At 44.6% G+C, this 19,071-nt stretch overlaps 1 protein-coding gene across 1 annotated transcript in view; it reads left to right on the forward strand.

Annotated features, from left to right (window-relative positions):
- The window catches only part of GALNT10 (polypeptide N-acetylgalactosaminyltransferase 10), a 419,073-nt gene that overhangs the window by 336,361 nt on the left and 63,641 nt on the right, over positions 1-19,071 (forward strand). The window contains exons 5-6 of the mRNA XM_082254883.1: positions 8,174-8,359; positions 11,515-11,698. Coding sequence (XP_082111009.1) covers positions 8,174-8,359; positions 11,515-11,698 — 370 coding nt within the window. The remainder of the gene's footprint in view (positions 1-8,173; positions 8,360-11,514; positions 11,699-19,071) is intronic.

The following is a 19,071-nucleotide window of genomic DNA, read 5'->3' on the forward strand; positions in this document are numbered from 1 at the left end:
ACGAAGGACTGGAGAAAAATAAACCTTTAAGGACTGACTAATGTAAAATAAAAAATAGGACTAAGGACTGACTAATGTAAAAAAAAGATCTACATTTCATAGTATACATAAATGCATATATTTAAGAAAAATCTGTAATATCACAGTCTCTCTTATAACAAGTCGATCTTTCTGATAATAGGGCAGTCTCTCTCTGGTAATATTGCAGTATAATATATAGTCCCTTAATTGCAACACTTTCCCCCAATAACGTCACAATCTCTTTAATGTCTCATCTTTCCGATATCCCAGAATATTTGCCAGAGAATATCACAGTAATGTACCTACGTCCCGGAATCGTCGTAGGAGGTTTTTTGAGATGGCCATCATGGACTTTATTGGTACTATAGAAGGACTTCAACTTATAAATTATAAAAAGGATATTTTTATTACAACAATTAAAATGCATCAAAAACAGACAGACTGTGCTGCATTAAGGCATTTGAAAAGCTCTCTAATAACTGGACAGTGATACAATGATGGCAAAGGCTGATACTTAAAAACTATCCCATAGCATATATCCAAATCTTCTCGACATGTTTCGCGGAAGAGTCCGTTGCTTCTGGAGTTTTAGAGAGCAGGACCACCTTCAGTCAAGGTTATAGGACCTTTGTGTGGCTCAGTAATGAACATAAGACCAACTGTTGGGGCTTCATATGTGATGCTGATTCTCTGTACCCCAAGACCAAGAGTATATGCCCCCTGTCCTAGTGCTCCCACATTCACCGTGATAGATGTATTCCCCTGGCACTGCATATGCAGTTACCACCTGGGCAGGGTAAGATACTACATGGCATCTGTGGTTTTCTATGAATAAATACATTATCATTTTTTCCTATGTTTTGTCACAACTTTTGGTTTTTACTTATAGATAAGATTGCCTGTTCTCTAAAACTCCTGAAGAAGCAGACTCTTCGGCAAAACATGTCGAGAAGATCTGGATATATGCTATGTGATCGGTTATAAGTATCAGCCTTTGCCATCACTGTATCATACTTCAGTTATTAGAGAACTTTCAAAGTGCCTTATTGCGGCACAAGCTGTGTGTTTTTTTATGCATTTTAATGAAATTGCTCTAATAATAATATCCGTTTTATAATTTGTGTGTTGAAGTGCTCATTTAATACCATTACAGTCCTCCTCAAAAAACCTCTTTCCGTGTCACAGCAGAGGTAGGGGGCTGACTTCTTTATTTAAATGTTTGTTTCCTCACTTTGTCTTTTATATTTTTGAGTTTGGAACAAGTAAGTATCATACTGTTTTCAGAGTACTTTATCTCTACATTTCTGGTGATCCCAGAACCTAAGAAGAAAGGAATTTCTTAGGCTTTTTCCAGTAACATGACGATGATAGTTTGTGTGATAACTGTGTTGTCTCTTTATTAAATTGGCAACACCATTTTGTAATTTATAATAGGGATGTTAATTATAACCACGCATTCCTTGAACAGTTGTTGACACAGCACTTTACACTGACAGTTTTGTAGTTTTCCAAGCAGTGGATAATTCATAGACCTTTATTAGGAGTTACGCAACTTTTTAAATAACCCTTCACAAACAACCATGGCCACTATTGGTAGCCATGGTGCACCGTGATCACAACTTTTATGTTTTTCTTTCATTTCAAATATAGACAGAGTCAGTCCACATTTTTCCATCAAAAAGCACAGTCTGAAAGAATATACTTAGAATCCTCTGAACTCCGGCATTATGTGTTGACACATTATATGGAGCACACCTCATTATTTTTCTACACTGCTACTTGTTTCACTGTATCTGTTAGGAGGTCTGGCAAAACACATCCATTTGATCACTCTGTTCCCCACTGAGACCACTCTTGCCATATCTATTCCTTGAAAGCCAAACACATCTCCTAAATTATTAAAACGTAAAGCTTTAATGTCTGCCACAGGGCCCCAGAGGACTGTAAGCAAAAAGTTTATACAGTAGTTCTTGGGGGGTTTTTTCCCTGCTTTTCTTTTTTTAAACATTAGAGGAGAGAAATATTGATCAGCAGAGGTTGGTAAGCAAACTGCAGCAGTGAAAGAAAGCTTATTTTTGCAATTCACCTAGCAAAATAAATCGGTATTGTACATTTAATATGGTGGAAGCATTATGGGTGATGGTCTATGAAACTAGACCATAGGGTATATGCCACTATCTTGAGAGGATTGTATCCTGGCAAAAGCTTTGCCACCCCTACCAGTGTACGCATATAACCCTGCCCACTCTGTGAGGCTTCAGTTTTTTCCCAATGTCCTTATGTGATGGAGCCCGTCACCTGTTGGAGAAGATTTTTTTCTATTTTTCATGGGTTTTCCTTTCCCTCTTTTTACTTTTTCTTGATCTTCTATTAGGATCTTCTATTAGGATCTGACTGCCTATACTTTCAGTTTCCAGATAGGTTAGACTTGATGTGCATCTTAAGAACTTTAACCAGATCAGCAACAGGGCCAGCCTTTAACCTTTGCTTCAGTCTCTGGATTCTGCGTTTGGTGCTCATCTTTGTGGTACAATGAGTAAGTTAGCCACAGAGTATTCTACAGGTTCAGGGCCGTGGTCCCTTCTTATACACTGAGACCCTGAAGACCCCTTAAGGAGTATGCCCACAGTGACAGGCACCAGTGACATGAACAAGGTAATAAAGTATTTGCCTGTACCTTTACAAACCGGTTCCTGGCTATACATATCTTGATGGTTCATTATGGGGGATCAGTAGTACACACTTCATTGTATCCTTTATTCTTCAAGACACCACAGTGCTAAGCACGCAAGCTCTTTTGAAGGCACAGATTATGGGGTAATCAACGCTTTGAGTGTATTTATCCTGGCTGGTATTGTCACACTTTCTTTGGCCTTATAGGTAAAGTTATTTTATTGTTTACCCATTTAAAGTTCATTTTTTTTTTTCTTCCACCTCACTACCAGAAGTTCCCTTCTGGCTAGTCATGTATTGCCTATGAGACTCCTAACTGAACACTTTTGGCCTCCATTTTCTGTCGGCGATGCAAGCTGGCCATTTGTTGTCTCACCCGCTGCCTTATACCTCAAAGACACAGTCACAAGAACTTGGTTAGTGCCTGGGTTATTGCGATTTTTTTTTACTGGACATGTTGAAACCCCTCAGGCCAAATTCACTCTTTGAGTACTCTGCAGGGAAATGACCGACTCCTCACATGGATTTGGCAAACTACAGGCACTTTGAAGCAGGAACACGTGGGGCAAACAGAAGGGATACTGCTGCAGACCCTGAGGAAGCTTCGAGTATCTCTCGGGTTGATAGCAGTTTTCTTGCTCCAAAACAAGATCTTACAATGACACTGCTCCATCTACCGAATTTGGGCTGCCTCACAGACCAGCAACATGTGGCCCGTCTGACTAAAGCAGAATTCTTTGCAACTATGTCTGATTTACTCCAGAGGCTTTACCCACTTTTAGACTCATTGGGTGCTAACAGCAGTAAATGCTCTTCTGCCTTCCTCCCCCCGACTTCTTTCATGCGTTACAACCTAAACTACCTGATGCACTTACAATCAAAGTCAAGGGGATGCTGACATTTTAGCAGCGGCTGCTGCTGATTTTTCACCACCAGAATGTAGTTACTACTTCAGCTTCTTGCCACATGCTGGCTATTGTGGACTCATTCACTGAGACTGTACCTACTAGTCGCTGGCTAAACACACCGATCAAGCCAGTTTTGCCTTATTTAATAATTGGCCCCAATTTTGAGAGGTTATTCTCTCCTCCTGACAATTTCGATGCCTTGTACCCCATGAAAGTAGAATTTAAGAACTGGACTGTTCCCATTCTGCATTGTTTACCATTCTTTCACTAAACAGTCAATCTACTGTTTCCCTTCTTGAAATCCTAACTCCAGAAATAAATGTCATTTAAATAGTGCATTGTGCATCAATTACCCTACTCCTCAGGCTTGATTCCAAACACCTCTGCCTAAGTTATCCTGCAGTATAATAGAGCAAAGTCACAGTTTCCACTCTGAGCAAAGCTATCATTCTGTTTTAGGGACCAGACGTTTTTCCTGCTTGTTGTCTTTTTGGGCACTGGTCCCTTTTCCGCATCCTTGCGTTCTCCTGCCTCTAAAGCCTATGAGCGAGGATCCGGTCACTGGAAGTGTTACCTCCACCAATAGAAGGTGTGAACAGTCAAAGAAGGATCCCAGGAAATAGCTGAAGAGCAAAAGATCATCGTGACCATGGCTTTAGTTAAGTAAAATAGGCATTTGGAAAGTTTTTTTTTTTTTTTTTTTCAAATCAGCAGTTTGAGGGAGGGGTGGGAGAAGGATTCCTATCATCCTACTTTTCTGTATGGATGCCATGAAGAGTGTGATTCTGTCAAATCTCCAGAATGTTTTTACTTTATGTGCAATTGTGCATAATTTTATGGTCTAAAGTGTCATTAAATCCAGTTTATTAAAAACACTCATTACATGCTATATAAATAATAAATATTGTAGTTGCTGATTTTTATTATAAGGACACTCAGCCCCGGTTCACACTACTGCGTGTGCGGGGTTCGCATGTCATGTCGGAGCGCACTGCTCCGACATGACATGCGATCAGCTGTGCGGTGCGAGTTTAGCCATACAGTTTGTATGGCTAAATTCGCATCGCACCGCAGCAAACACGCACAGGAGGCATTTTTGCTGCCGCATCAGGATCGGATCGCACAGCGGTTCACACTTGTGCGATCCGATCCTGTGCGAACTGCACGATCGCACTGCGATATGCGATCAAACTGGGGGTGTCGTTAAGATTACATTGACACCCCCAGCGGATCGCATATGGCAGTGTGAACTGCCGGGGGTGCGTGTGCGATGCGGGAACAGGCTGCGAGTTCGCAGCCTTCCCGCATCGCATCAGTGTGAACCGAGCCTTAAATGTCCAGGGATCCCGCAATGTCGGCGCCCCAAGCCGATTCGTCAATCAGCTTCAGATGCAGGTACCAGCATTGTAAGTAAGGGAAACCAGCAGTGAAGCCTTTAGGCTTCACAGCCAGTTTCCTACTACGCATGTGTGAGTCGCGCTGCTCTTTCTGAATGGTCCTGTCATCTTCTGGGACCTGTGTGTGCCCCAGAAGGCAGTGGGGGGATGGAGGAGGGGCCAGAAATAAAAGTGCAAAAGCTGTTGAAACCAGGTACCCGCTCTCCCCAAAAAGTGCCAAATGTGGCAGTGGAAGGGGAGAGGGTGCAAACAAGCAGAGATTTCCCTTTTGAGTGAAGCTCCGCTTTCAATAGTTGGTCTAGTGGATTTTCCATTGTGCAGGACAGTACTTGTGTGGGTTGCTTTGTGCTCTTAAAATTTTCCAATTATCACGACTACCCTTTAAGCTGCTTCTAGCAGTGTACTGATTTGCTGCGGAGTTTGAAGTATCAGAAATAAGAATCAGCATTTCTAAATCTGAGGCATATTACGCTGATGTAGACCGCATACCGCACTGACGTGTGCCCAGTGCTACAAGACCAATCCTCCGGGCACACTGGGAAGTAAAATCCAATTATAAATCCAAAAGTGCAAAGGCACAAAGGAACTCATAAAAAAGAGACTAATGAAATTTAATAAAATCTTGGATATTTTATGAAGTCCTTTGTGCCACTTTTGGATTTATAATTAAATATGAGGTCATGGTACACCCTCAGAAAGAAGTGTTACTGTAGTCCAATGGAGATGCGTTGTCTGCTCTGAAGAAGTGTAGACAAAATAAAGGACTACATCAATGGTTGAATTTTTGTGGGCAGTTAGTTGCAGGGGAGAGTATTCCTTACACATATACCTTTGCTTACCTATTGGTATGAGCTATGGTTTATTGCTCAACAAGTTTGCAAGTGGTGGAAAGGACCTCAGAGTAGATCCTTGCTCTTCTCAATTGAGAAGTATTAGTTTAGGCATTTAAGGCATTAAATATAGATGCCTTTTGCTAGATGTCCCACTCTTCTTTGCAACGGCAGACCCGCCGTTCTGTTTCCATGGGGAGTGATCGCGGGTGCTTGGCGGATATTGCAGCCGCCGAACCCGCTAAATTGGCTCACCCTGTAGCCAATTGGCGCGCGCGCCCCCACTAGCGGTCCTGCGAAACAACGTACAGGTATGTCGTTTCGCGGGACAGAGCCGACCTGCCACAGTAAAAGTACGGCGGCTGGTTGGCAAACAGTTAAAGTTGGGAAAAAATTCTGAAATGATTTATCTTTGTCTCATTTTTTTTTACTTCACAGAAACCTGACATTTTAACAGGATTGTGTAGACTTTTTATATCCACTGTATATCTATGAATGTGAGATCGGGACCTTGGATTGTAATCTTTTTGAGGGCTGAAACTAATGTGCATGTCTGAATGGACACACACAGCTGCAGCGTGGCTCGGGTGCCTGCATAGTAAGATGCTTGCTGTGGGGTCACTCAACAGGAGGACAGAGGAGGTAAGTATATAACATGTTTGTTATTTAAAAAAAAAAAAAAAAAAAAAACTTTACAATCACTGTAGGATTAAGCCTTTTTTCTAAAACTTGTTGCTTACAAGTTTAAAATCAGTATATTATAGGTGTATATATATATATATATATATATATATATATATATATTTTTTTTTTTAGCAGATTCCCTAGAGAATAAAATGGCAGTTGTTGCAATATTTTATGTCAAACTGTATTTGCGCAGCAGTCTTTCAAATGCAATTTTTGGGGAAAAAATACACGTAAATGAATAAAAAAAAAAAAAAACGAAATTGTAAAGCTAGCCCAATTTTTTTTTTTTGTATAATGTTAAAGATGATGTTACGCCGAGAATCGTGAGAGAATTGTGATCTTTATTCTAAGCAAAAAAATTGTGATTATCATTTTATCCAGAATCTTGCAGCGCTAATGTGTGCTGGCCATAAGTTCTAAATTCCAAACAAGCATCAGGTCTGCACAGAAGAGACCTGAGCTGCAGTGCCGAGTAACAATCAGCAGCTGGCGAAAGTTCAAGGCTGTTGTTACATTTAGCATCTACTAAACGGAAATATCGGTAATGAGTTGATGGGCCTTTTTATACAAATGGTGTATAAATACTAATGGTACAAAATGTCTCAGTTTTCACCAATGGTTTCCAGTTATCATGTAGGCATTGGTGTGCAAATACACAATGGAAGTAATATTTCATTGGTTCTCTCCACCTTCAACTATTGGGGTTCTACTAATAATGGCAGGATCACTAGCGAAACAGGTGGTGACATGTTTGTGAAAGTCAAAATTAGGTATTTATTTTATATTCTTCTTCTAATTCTTGGCCGAAGCCGAATAATAATAAAATGTTTGGCCGAAGGCCGAATACCGAACGCGGTGTTTCACATTTTTTCCATTTATTTTGCCAATTTTCTGTCCTCTCTCTTGTCCTCTCGTGTCTCTCTCTCTCTCTCTCTCTCTCTCTTGTCCTCTCACTCTCTCTCTCTCTCTCTTGTCCTCTCATGTCTCTCTCTCCCTAAATGTTACTGTAGGGAATGGGATTCAGTGCACACTGCAGCCTTGTACCATAGGGTTAATGTTAGTGACACTGTAGGGATTGGGAAGGATGCTGGTAATGGAAATCAGGAAGCATGCAGGCAGCCTTGTAAATTTTAATTGCAGATACAGGGCACTGGGCAGGTCAGGGTTAATGTGGTAACATCAATTACTCAGTGACAGTCAGTCAGTGTCAGTGTGGACTCGATCAGATTATACAGTCTCTCATAGTAGTGGTAGTAGGAGGCTGGAGGTGGACTAGTAGTAGCCTGGAAAGGAGCACAGCCGCATACATACATTACTCACTCGTGCACTGCAGCCCGCCCCACACGAGTGAGTAATGTATGTATGCTCACCACTGAAGTGTCCCGGCTTCACGGAAGTCTGTGAGTCCTCCTCCGAGTCCCTTCCCCCTGTAAATATCGTGACCTCGGCGATATGAATATCGCCTACGGCCACAGAACGATAGTCGATATCATATCGACTATCGTTCAGCCCTATTATTCGGCACAAAATTATTCGGCCTTTTGACTTATTCGGCCGAACACCGAAAGTGCTATTTTTTCTATTTTCGGCCGAATAATGTTCGGCCGCCGAACATTCGGTGCATCCCTAATCTAAAGCATTTGTTTTTCTCTTTCAGAACATCTAAAAAACCGTCTTGAAAGTTACATGGTAAATTTTCCAAAAGTAAGAATACTCCGCACCAAGAAGAGAGAAGGTCTAATTCGAACCCGTATGTTGGGAGCCTCTGCTGCCATTGGAGAAGTCATCACTTTCCTCGACTCACACTGTGAAGCTAATGTAAACTGGCTTCCACCTCTGCTTGGTAAGAAAGGCATGTCTGCTTGGAAAGTTTAACATTATGCAAAGTGATATTTAACACCCTCCCCTCCCACCACCACTCCCACCCTTTTGCCAGTGTAAAGCATAATCACTGTACTGAACTACTAAGTAAGAAGCACAGCCTTTGTACATAACAAGCAAATATAATGTACTTATAACTATGAATGAATTCCTGTTTTATTTCCTACTTCCTATCAAAACTACCAATGTGCTGGTACTCTTTCCAGGCACTTTCACTATTCATATCCACCATTGCTTACTTCAGCTCTGATTTTAGTATTTATCTAATAAACAAAAGGCAAATAAAGTTCCCATTTCTCTATCGTTCATCGACAGACGCAGCTCCATCATCTTTAGACGAGTGAGTGAGCATAACCCATTGGTCTAAAGATGATGGAGCGGTGTCTGTTGATGAACTTCGGAGAAAAGGATTTTACGGTAAGTTCTTACAAAAATCCAGTTTTCTCTATCTTTCATCGACAGACGCAGCTCCATCTTTAGACCAATGGGTTATGCTCATTGGTCTAAAGATGATGGAGCGGTGTCTGTCGATGAACTTCGGAGAAAAGGATTTTACGGTAAGTTCTTACAAAAATCCAGTTTTCTCTATCTTTCATCGACAGACGCAGCTCCATCTTTAGACCAATGGGTTATGCTCATTGGTCTAAAGATGATGGAGCTGCGTCTGTCGAACTTCAGAGAAAAGGATTTACGGTAAGTTCTTACAAAAATCCAGTTTTTCCCGATTTGCCAGTTGTATGGCTTCATCAGGGGATATAACTCCATTGTGTTATTTTTGAATTTGATACTTGTGACTGTCAGCTGTAAAGTGCGCTCCCAATGTAGTATGATGACTATTTAGTACTTTTTCACACAGATGGACCGATTGGGTCCGTCTGTCAGTTTTTTTAGGCAGGCCTGATCGGACAATCCATTGCTCCCTATGGAGCAGCCCCTTGACACCCACTGACATCCAATCCGATCCTGCCTGCTAAAAACAGACTGATAGCGATCAATTTCCCATCTGTCTGGTGGATTGGATGACAGTTTGATGGAAACAGAAAAGTGGCCCATTTCCATCCGACCACCCATAAAGAAAAATAGGCTGTGTTTGTGTCCGCTTTGCATAGGCCAAGTGGACACAGACCTGCCAACCGCCTGCTCAGCAGAGATCAGTGGACAGATTCCCTGCTTAGCACCCACCCATCTAAAAGGGGCCTTATGGTTTAAGCCCTGCCCATTTGATACAGTTGTATGGTGTCATGTATGGCCAAGGCATTGCCCATGTGTGTGGATATCACGCACTCCATCTGTGATACACACACGTACTGTCACACTACCAATGCAGCCTAAGCCACTGCATCAACACATATACCAAGCAGAAATGAATAGAACTATTACGGTAATTGGTTAAATCTTTTCAGGAAAAAGTAACCGATTAATAGTCAGTAAATAGAATTTGAAGAAAATATTGAATTATACTCCATTGTACCCAAAGTAACACATCTTGGTCAAGGCTGTGTATGGATAGTAAAAGAGCAGCGGCTCCCTTATGTGGCCATCTCTATGCTCCCCCCTGATCAGCAAGCTCAGTTTGTTAGTTTCCCAGCACCCTGCAATGCAGTAAAGCCTGATTGGCTTACAGTACTTTCCTTCCCTCTTCCAATATAAATTTGTATGCTCAGGGGTTATAGGAGGCTACAGCAAAGATAGATTGAGATGTTATTTCAAAATACATTTAAAGTCTATGTATAGGGATGCTGGAAACACTCTTTATAGCCCTTAGAGGTAATCACAGGGGCTAAATCATTCTTTTGCTTAACTTGGCAGGGTAGAGCAATCAAAGAGGTGCCTTGCATCACTTCTCTCAAACACAGGGCTCCCTGTAGGAGCGCTCTGGCGATGTGGACAGCACTCATCTCTCTGTAACACTATTGTTTCATTATACTCATCCTCTCAGCATGCACCTTACACTACTGTACATCTGTTTCCCCATTTTCTTCTCCCTCTCCCAGTCTGAGTTTTGTTGTACAAAGACTATAAAAGGCTTATACCAAGTAAACCCGGGTACATACCCTGCTTGAATGTAGAAAAAAATACATTTATTGATGTATTATTAATTACAGAGCTGTATTAGATTGTGTCCATTATATCTGCCAGGAGTTCAGCTTTAAAGTGTTACTAAACTCACAATAATAAAGTCAGTCTGTATATGCAGTAAAGCATGCATGTTATGCTCACTGTGGAAACGAAGGGGTTAATCCCCCTGCATTGTGTGAAAAGGCTGTTTGATCCTGTTGCCTGTGATCCTCCCCTTCCTCCATTCTCCCCAATCCATCTCCTAATATAAAAGAGCCTTTGGGGCACCCTGCACGTGCTCAGTTTGGTGTGTATTGCTAGAGAGTTTTTTTTTTTTCTTGTTGGGAGGGTGCATATGATCAGCACAGGGCCAATCAGCAATGTCCAGACAAAGGGTCAAGGGTCATTCGGCCTCATAGGACAGTCCAAGGCGAATAAAAACCCCTCCTACTGGCTTTAACCAGACACTGATAGAAGTCACAAGACTGCTATATGCTGCTGATGGGAAAAGGTATTTAGCAGTTTATATTTACTAAAATAATTGCATTTCCATGTTCTGTGTATGGGGGGGGGGGCAGATATAGTGAATGCAGGCTCCTGGGTTTAGTACCAATTTAAGTATGTTTATGTACTGCATATATCATTGGAATAGCTGGGGTTTTTCCTAAATGCCCACACTCACATGTGATTAAAATAATGATGAAAGTATGTTCTCATTGAAAATGCTTTTGTGATTTCCCTTTAACACTGGCATGATTTACACAGATTTTCTTATTCTTTGCCAGTTAGAGTTTTCTTTGTCTATCTCTGGAGGATAGTCTATGTGAGGATGAGCAGCAGAGAGCTGGCATTTGTCACTTCCTTGCTTCTTTTGGCTGAATGTCTGACCTAAATTCCCTGCTACAAGGGAGATTATGTACAAACAGCTCATTGCATTGTTTCCAGCACTCACTGTAATTATAGCTTCCTCATGCTTGCTAAAGAAATGACAGCTCGTGCACATTAGCTTCCTGGTAGATTCGGACTACTTCAAAAATGATTTTGTCTTTTCTTTGGCAGACCGTATAGCTCAGAATCGCAAGACGATTGTGTGTCCCATGATTGATGTTATCGACCATGACCACTTTGGATATGAGACACAAGCTGGAGATGCCATGCGGGGGGCATTTGACTGGGAGATGTTTTACAAGCGAATCCCTATCCCTACCTTGATGCAAAATGGTGATCCCAGCGAGCCATTTGAGTAAGTTTCCCTTTTATTTCATTTTTTTTTTTCCAATCATAAAAACATATAACACATTAGTGTTCTTTCACTAATTAAAGACCATCTCCCCCACAGACACTCCGCTCTGACTTCTTGCTGCTGTTCTTCTGGGTTTCTAATATTTGCACTGCATTATAAGACTGATGATGTGGTTTAGGTTATCTTAAATAATAACGTCTTCTAAGAACATAAAAAAAGTCTGCCCCTGGTCAGTTTCATACATTGTAAGGATTTTCAGCAAGCTTTATTGCAGAATCCTACCTGTGGCTGTTTATATTAAAACTTACACATAGTTTTCACTCGCTAAAACCTTCCATAGATGGTGTGATTTTCATTCCTGCAACGATTCCCCCATCAACACAGGCAGTGTTGATGGGGAATCCCTCCTATGGAGCTATTGAGTTCTCCCAGCGGGGGGAGCCGTCCCGTGCCAGATCAGCTAGAACGTCTAGGGTTTGAGTACATGTATGTAATGTTTCCAGGCTGTGCATCTGTGTAAGTAGATCAGTGATTTGACAGCGCCTTTGTTTCTTTAGCCATGTTTAATCAGCAGTCCTCATATATAGGCCTTGTGAGCCTCCCATAGGATGTGTGGGGAGGTTTCTGGGTACTGGTTGAGTTCAAAGTACAAGGATAATTTGCATTCCAGATCTGCTTTACCTAAAGAGTCTTGTAGTAAGGACTCATTAAGCTTCCAATTTGAAGATAGAATGGTCTCTGAGCCTAAGTGTAGCATAAGAGTGACTGACTGGCACATGATCAGAAAGAGTAAAGTGTGCAAAATCATGGGGGGGTGGCAATTTCTGACCAGAAGCATATGTGCAAGGATGAATAAAAAGTAAAATATTTGGTTGTGGTACCTGCCTGACATCTAAATAATGATGTATATGTAGGGCCTTACGAATGCATCTGTGCAGAGATATGGGAGGTGGAACTGGAAGTGTCAACAGATGATAAAGGGTGTTGTAGTAAGGACTCATTAAGCTTCCAATTTGAAGATAGAATGGTCTCCGAGCCTAAGTGTAGCATAAGAGTGACTGGCACATGATCAGAAAGAGTAAAGTGTGCAAAATCATGGGGGGGGGGTGGCAATTTCTGACCAGAAGCATATGTGCAAGGGTGAATAAAAAGTAAAATATTTGGTTGTGGTACCTGCCTGACATCTAAATAATGATGTATATGTAGGGCCTTACGAATGCAACTGTGCAGAGATATGGGAGGTGGAACTGGAAGTGTCAACAGATGACTTGAGGACTAAATTAAAGGCTCCACCCAGTATGGTGAAACCTTCTGCAAAGCTCGCTAGTGCCTCTAAGGCAGATTCAAGGAAAGCGATTTGCTTTTGATCTGAAGCATAAACTGTGGCTAAATTTACCATTTTTTAAGTGTGTAGTTGGCCGTTAATAGAAAGGCATTTGTCCTGATAATCAACTATGGTAGTTCAGGAAATTGTCAATGCTATAAGGAGTGCTTTTCAGGGGAAAGCGAGGGGAAAACACTTAGGATATCCCCTGTCTCTAAAACAAGGGTTTTGGTTAGAAGGAAAAAATTTTTCCTGATCTATTGATCAACTTGAATACAACCAGGCTGTTGGAAGATCTAGCAGTGGAAGGTAATCTACCCGTTAACATATATAAACTTTTAAGGGAACAATTAACAGTAAGTGATCAAAAAAACTTTCATTCATTGACGGACACCACTCCTGATCTTCTTAACCATTGGGTTATACTGCCCCCTACAGGAGTAGGACACTAGGCAGAAAAAAAATCTGTCTACGTCTATGGACAGTCCCAGGGGGTATACACCCTTTCTCTGCTATAGGTACTCAGTTTTTTTTTTCTGCCTAGTCAGGAGTAAGAACCTAGTACCTTGCTGGGATCTCTGGTCCTGGCAATTTTTTCTTTGTAGATAGAATTTTTTCTCCTGGTGTTTTTCTGTAAGATATACAATCAACTGCCGGGCTGGGCAATGGCTGGATAATCTAGATCCAGTGGTCACCTCAGTCTGGCCAGCGAGCATGTGCAGACCTCAGCTCCGCGCTAGGTCGGCCGCGACATAGCCCCACTAGATGGGGGCTGGCCTACGAGTTAAATGCCTCGCGAGGTCACATACTACCGGGTCTCGGGTCGAGTAGCAGGGTTCCTCCTGACTGATAGCCCCCCATTTTGATGGCGAGGGGTTCTGTCTAGTGTGGTGCCCATCTGGTTCCTGGTATGATGATTAGCTGTTCCCCCTCTCCCCCCGAGGGTTTTGGGGTGGACTTGGGCCCCTCCTTGGGACCGTCAGATCCCTGGGTTCCCCTCCTTCCTGTCAGGCACCCCCCTTCATCTATCCTACCCCCCTTCACTTTTGGGTGACGGGCTGGCATAAGGTGTCTCCTGCCTCACCTGTCTCCTCAGATCCTGAATCTGATTCGGCTTCCACGAACGTGAGTCACCCTGCTCGGTCAGCGAGTTCCCTTTTCCCTCCTATATTGAAAGAATTGTCACTGAAGAGTGGGGACGACCAAAGCTTCCCCTTGGCGTCCCTAAGGGAGTTGCTAGGCGATACCCCTATGAAAGACCCTTCTTAAAAAGTGGACTGTTCCACTGGTGGTGGACCCTCCGGTTTTCCAGATTAAACAAGGCAACCATGATTCCTGTTGAAGAGTCCCCGGCCTTTAAGGACCCGGCTGACAGGAGGGCGGAGGCTGTGGCCTGCAATTTGTACACTCTGGCTGATTCGGCACTGAGGCCGATTTTCACCATTGCCCTGGTGACGCAGACTCTAACCGAGTGGGCTAAGCTTTTACGCCGTGACCTGGACGGGGAGTATCTCTCCCCTGCCTTTGCTGAGCTGGCAGACCAGCTGGTCCAGGGGCTGCAGTTTGTATGTGAAGCCTCTTTGGCTGCGGCTCCCCTTGTGGCTCAGCTCTCTGTTTCGGCAGTGGTCCTTCGGCGTGTCTTTTGGCTCAATAGCTGGTCTGTGGACCAGACTTCTAAAAAGGCCTTGACTGATCTTTCCTTTCAAGGAGATCGCCTGTTTTGTTCTACCCTGGATGACATCATTAAAGGTCTCACAAGGGGGAAGAGTACCTTTCTTCTGCAGGCTACTAACGGCAAGGACCCTCGTCATAGACGTGGGCCCTCATAAGAAGTTGTTTCGTCTCTCAGGGTCGGCTGACAAGGGATTGAAGCCCTTCGGGCCTCCTCTGGAGGATCCAAGCGAACTTAGTCTGACAAGCCAGGTGCGGGCTTCTCCAGACCCGCGGACAAGCCCCCTTCAGCAGTGCGCCCTCACCCGTATCTGGGGTGGGGGGGGACGTCTGGGATGACTCCCCGTGGGTCCATGAGGTCATGCAGTCCGGCTTCAAGATCGAGTTTCGTTCTTACCTTCCGGTAAAGTTCTTTCTTCCGACGTGCGACTGTCCCTGGTCCGTTTACATACTCTTTTTGGGTGATGCTCCCGGTTCCGACTTCGGAACGTTTTTCGGGGTTTTACTCAAACCTGTTTACAGTCCCCAGGAAGGAAGGCTAGGTGTGTCCAATTCTGGACCTCAAGGCACTAAACTGCTTTGTGCGGGTGCAGAAGTTCAGAATGGAGTCTGTTCGCACGGTGGTGGCTTCCCTGCATCAGGGGGATTTTCTTGCCTCTATCGACATCGAGCATGCTTACCTTCACATTCCAATATGTCGGTCTCCAGCGCTTTCTCCACTTTTCCATGGGAGAGGAGCATTATCAGTTTGTGGTGTTACCTTTTGGTCTCGCCTCTGCTCCTCAGGTCTTCAAGAAAGTGTTAGCCCCGGTGCCAGCAGGATCGCGGTACTGGGCTACTTGGACGTCCTCCTTCTGTGAGCGGAGTCTCCTACTGCTCTGGTGGAAAGCCTGGAAATCACCATACGAGCTTGAGGGTGTTTTGGCTGATTTCTGAATTTTCAGAAGTCTGCTCTTGTTCCGTCCACAAGCTGGACTATCTGGGTCTGACTCTGGACTCGGCCTTAGCCAGAGTGCTCCTTCCTCTGTGCAAACTTCAGAAACCACATGCTGAAATTTGTCTCCTGCTGTCCAGCAGGTGGTCATCCCTCCAGACTTGCATGTGGGTGCTGGGCCTGATCATGTCTCCCTTCGAGGTGGTTTCGTTTGCAGAGTTCCATACGAGGTCCATGCCAGGGAGATTATGGCCAAATGGGACAAGAATCTGCAGTCTCTGAACAATCAGACTCGGCTGAGCCGGGGAACGAAAGAGTCCCTGATATGGTGGCTTTGTTCTTCTGAGCTTCGGCTGGGCAAATCCTTCCTCTCTTTGTATTGGACAGTGGTCACCACGAATGCCAGCCTGTCCAGTTGGGGTGGCGTCCTGGGGAAATATTCTGCTGGGGGGAACTGGACACTGGAAGAGTCCAGACTACTGATCAATGTCTTGGAACTTCGAACGATCAGACTGTGCCTGAAACATTGGACGTATTGTCTTTAGGGATGTCCAATGCTTATTTAATCAGGCAATGCCATGGCCGGGGCTTATGTCATTCACCAGGGGGGCAGTGTCCTGGCGGCTCTGGAGGTAGCCAGCTTTCTAAGGTAGGCAGAACGGTTCATTCCAGCCCTCTCCACTGTACACATTCCGGGGGTGGAAAACTGGCAGGCGGGTTACCGCAGTCAGCAGGCGTTGGACCAAGGGGAGTGGTCCCTTCATCCGGAGGTGTTTCATCAGCTGTGTCTCTGGTGGGGAGTCTTTTAGGAAGTCAGACTCACTATTTGTGCTCATGGATTGGCTTCGGAAAGGGTTGTCCGTTTCCTCTGCGACCATTTCCAGATGGATCAGACAGACGGTGGTTCAGGTCTATTCCATGCAGGGTTAGGTTCCTCCTTTCCCTGTCAAGGCGCTTTCTACTCGGGCGCTCAGTGTCTCCTGGGCTTTAGTGACACAAGTTTGCAAGGCAGCCTCCTGGTTGTCGGTGCACACTTTCACAATGTTCTATAAAGTGGATGTGCTTGCATGTCCCAATGGTTAAGAAGATCAGGAGCTGTCTGTCAATGAAAGAAAGACAAAATGGGACTTTTGACTAACTGTAAAATCCATTTCTCTGATGTTCATTGACGGACACAGCACCCAGCCCTCTGTGGAGTTGTCATTTTTCTGACACTGCAGGTTCGCATACAACCGGACGATGATCCGAGTCGCAGTGCCACCTTGGCTGACAGCTCCCCTACTTTGGTGGCGAGGAGTTCTGTCTGGAACATCACCCGCCCCATGGAATGATAAGTACAGCCCCCTCTCTCCCCCTTTTTGGCAGTTTGGAGTGGACGCGGGTAACCTCCAGTAATGGTCAGGCCTGCCTGCGGGTTCCCTCCTCCCATCCTAAAGTCCCTTGGTTGAGCTGGACTTCCCCCCTCCTTCCTCACCCCCCCCCCCCCGCCGGGGCAGAAGACGCAGCGGAGACCCCTGTAAGGGTCTTGAGGTGGTGTGTGTCCTGCCCTGGCAGTATGGGGTGCAGTACCTTAATCTGAAGGGGTCCCAGTGTAGGGGGGCGCAGGGAGGATCCTGGCAGCCTGTTCCCGCCGTCTTGAGTGGCCAGCGGCCATGATTGAGAACTCGGATGAAATCATGACAGCCATTTTCCCTTGGTTTGGCTTGGTCACCGGCTGGTGGCCATGTTTGTTTAGTTCATGAAGTCACGGCGGCCATTTTCCCTTAGTCCGGTGAGATGCTAGAGACGGCCGGAGCCGCATGGTGATGCCTCTGCCCCTCCTCTTCCTCCTCTTAATCTGCCTGGGATATATGAATAGGATGGAGTGGTTGCTGGGTCTGAATTTTGCAGCGTTCCTCCATCTGGTAGGGTGAGCCTTTGGGTGTCTCTATATCTCTCTTTCTCTGTTAATAGGTGCCCTGAGCATAGGAGGGTCCTTAGTGGTGCCAAAAAACTTTTTTGCGCTGCAGGGTTTCCCTTTTTCCTGATGGAGCCTCAGGGTCACATCTCCCCCACTGACCCCCTCATGGAGGTGGCAGGCCCATCGGGACCCCAGCTGCCCATGATTGCACTGACGGCAGTCCTTGGTATCCTGGGTGGAAGTGGCCTGTGGGAAAAGGCAGCGTCCCCCGCCTGCTCCTGCTCAGATTGTCTCATCTAAAAGATGCACTTATTACTGCAGTGCGTGAAACTTTAAAAATGGATGATGTGGCTTAAAGGTCCACTGACATGGCTGTGTCTTTTGTTACACACAAGTCACCTCACACAGCTAAGGTGTTTCTGTATCTTCCTTATTTTGATTTTTCAATTTTTGGTTTTTCTATAAGGAATGGGATCAACCCAAGCAACACTTTGTGATCCTCAAATGTTTCTCAGTATGTTACCACTTTGAGGAATCACTTTTAAAAATGTGGACTAGTCCGCCAGTGGTGGACCCTTCTTTTTCCAGGTTGAATAAGCAACCATGATCCCAGTAGAGGAATCCCCGTCCTTTAAAGACCCAGCTGACAGGAAAGCGGAGGCTGTGGCAGGCAGCATGTTTACTATGGCTGGTTCGGCATTGCGACCAGTCTTGGCCTCAGCCCTGGTGATCCAGACCCTAACTGAATGGGCCAAGCTTTTGCGCCAAGGCCTTGGGAGTGAGCAGGTTCCCGCTGCTTATGTTGATTTAGCGCACCAGTTGGTTCAAGGGCTGCAGTTTATTTGTAATGCTGCTTTGGATTCAGCTCCTGTGCTGTCCAAGCTTTCTGTTTCAGCGGTGGTGATTAGGCGCGTCCTGTGGCTTAAGAATTGGTCTGCAGACCCAGCCTCCAAGAAAGCTCTTATTGATCTGCTCTTTCAAGGTTATCACCTGTTTGGGGCTACTCTAGATGACATCATTAAGGGTCTCGGGGGGGGGGGGGGAAGTACCTTCCTGCCACAATCTAGGAAAGGGAAGGAGCCTAATCACAAATGTTGGCCCTCCTTCTCAGCCCATAGAAAATTATTTTGTGCCCCCTGGGCTGCAGATAAGGGAAATAGATCTTTCATGTCTTCCCCGGGAGGTTCCAAGCAACCTTGGTCTGGTAAATCTTGAGCTGGCTTCTCCCGATCTGCAGACAAGAACCCTTCAGCATGAAGGTCTGCCCTCACCCATAACTGGGGTGGGGGGGACATCTTCGTTGGTTTCCGGCCTCGTGGACCTCTTAATGAATGTCAAGGGGATCCATGAAAAATGATCCTTTTGGGAGTACCAAAAAGGGGGTGCATAGTTTGCTCATGTAAGGGTTTTTTAGCCCTGAGTTATTCTTCAGGGTCTCTGTTTTCAAAAAATATATATTGTTTGGTGGTTCTATGTCATTTTCAAGCATTAAATGCTAATTTTTACATGTATGTGAGAAATATCACAATTGGCATAGGGATCAA

The sequence above is a fragment of the Pelophylax lessonae genome (assembly GCF_965119305.1).
Source record: "Pelophylax lessonae genome assembly, chromosome: 4".
Taxonomy (NCBI): domain Eukaryota; kingdom Metazoa; phylum Chordata; class Amphibia; order Anura; family Ranidae; genus Pelophylax; species Pelophylax lessonae.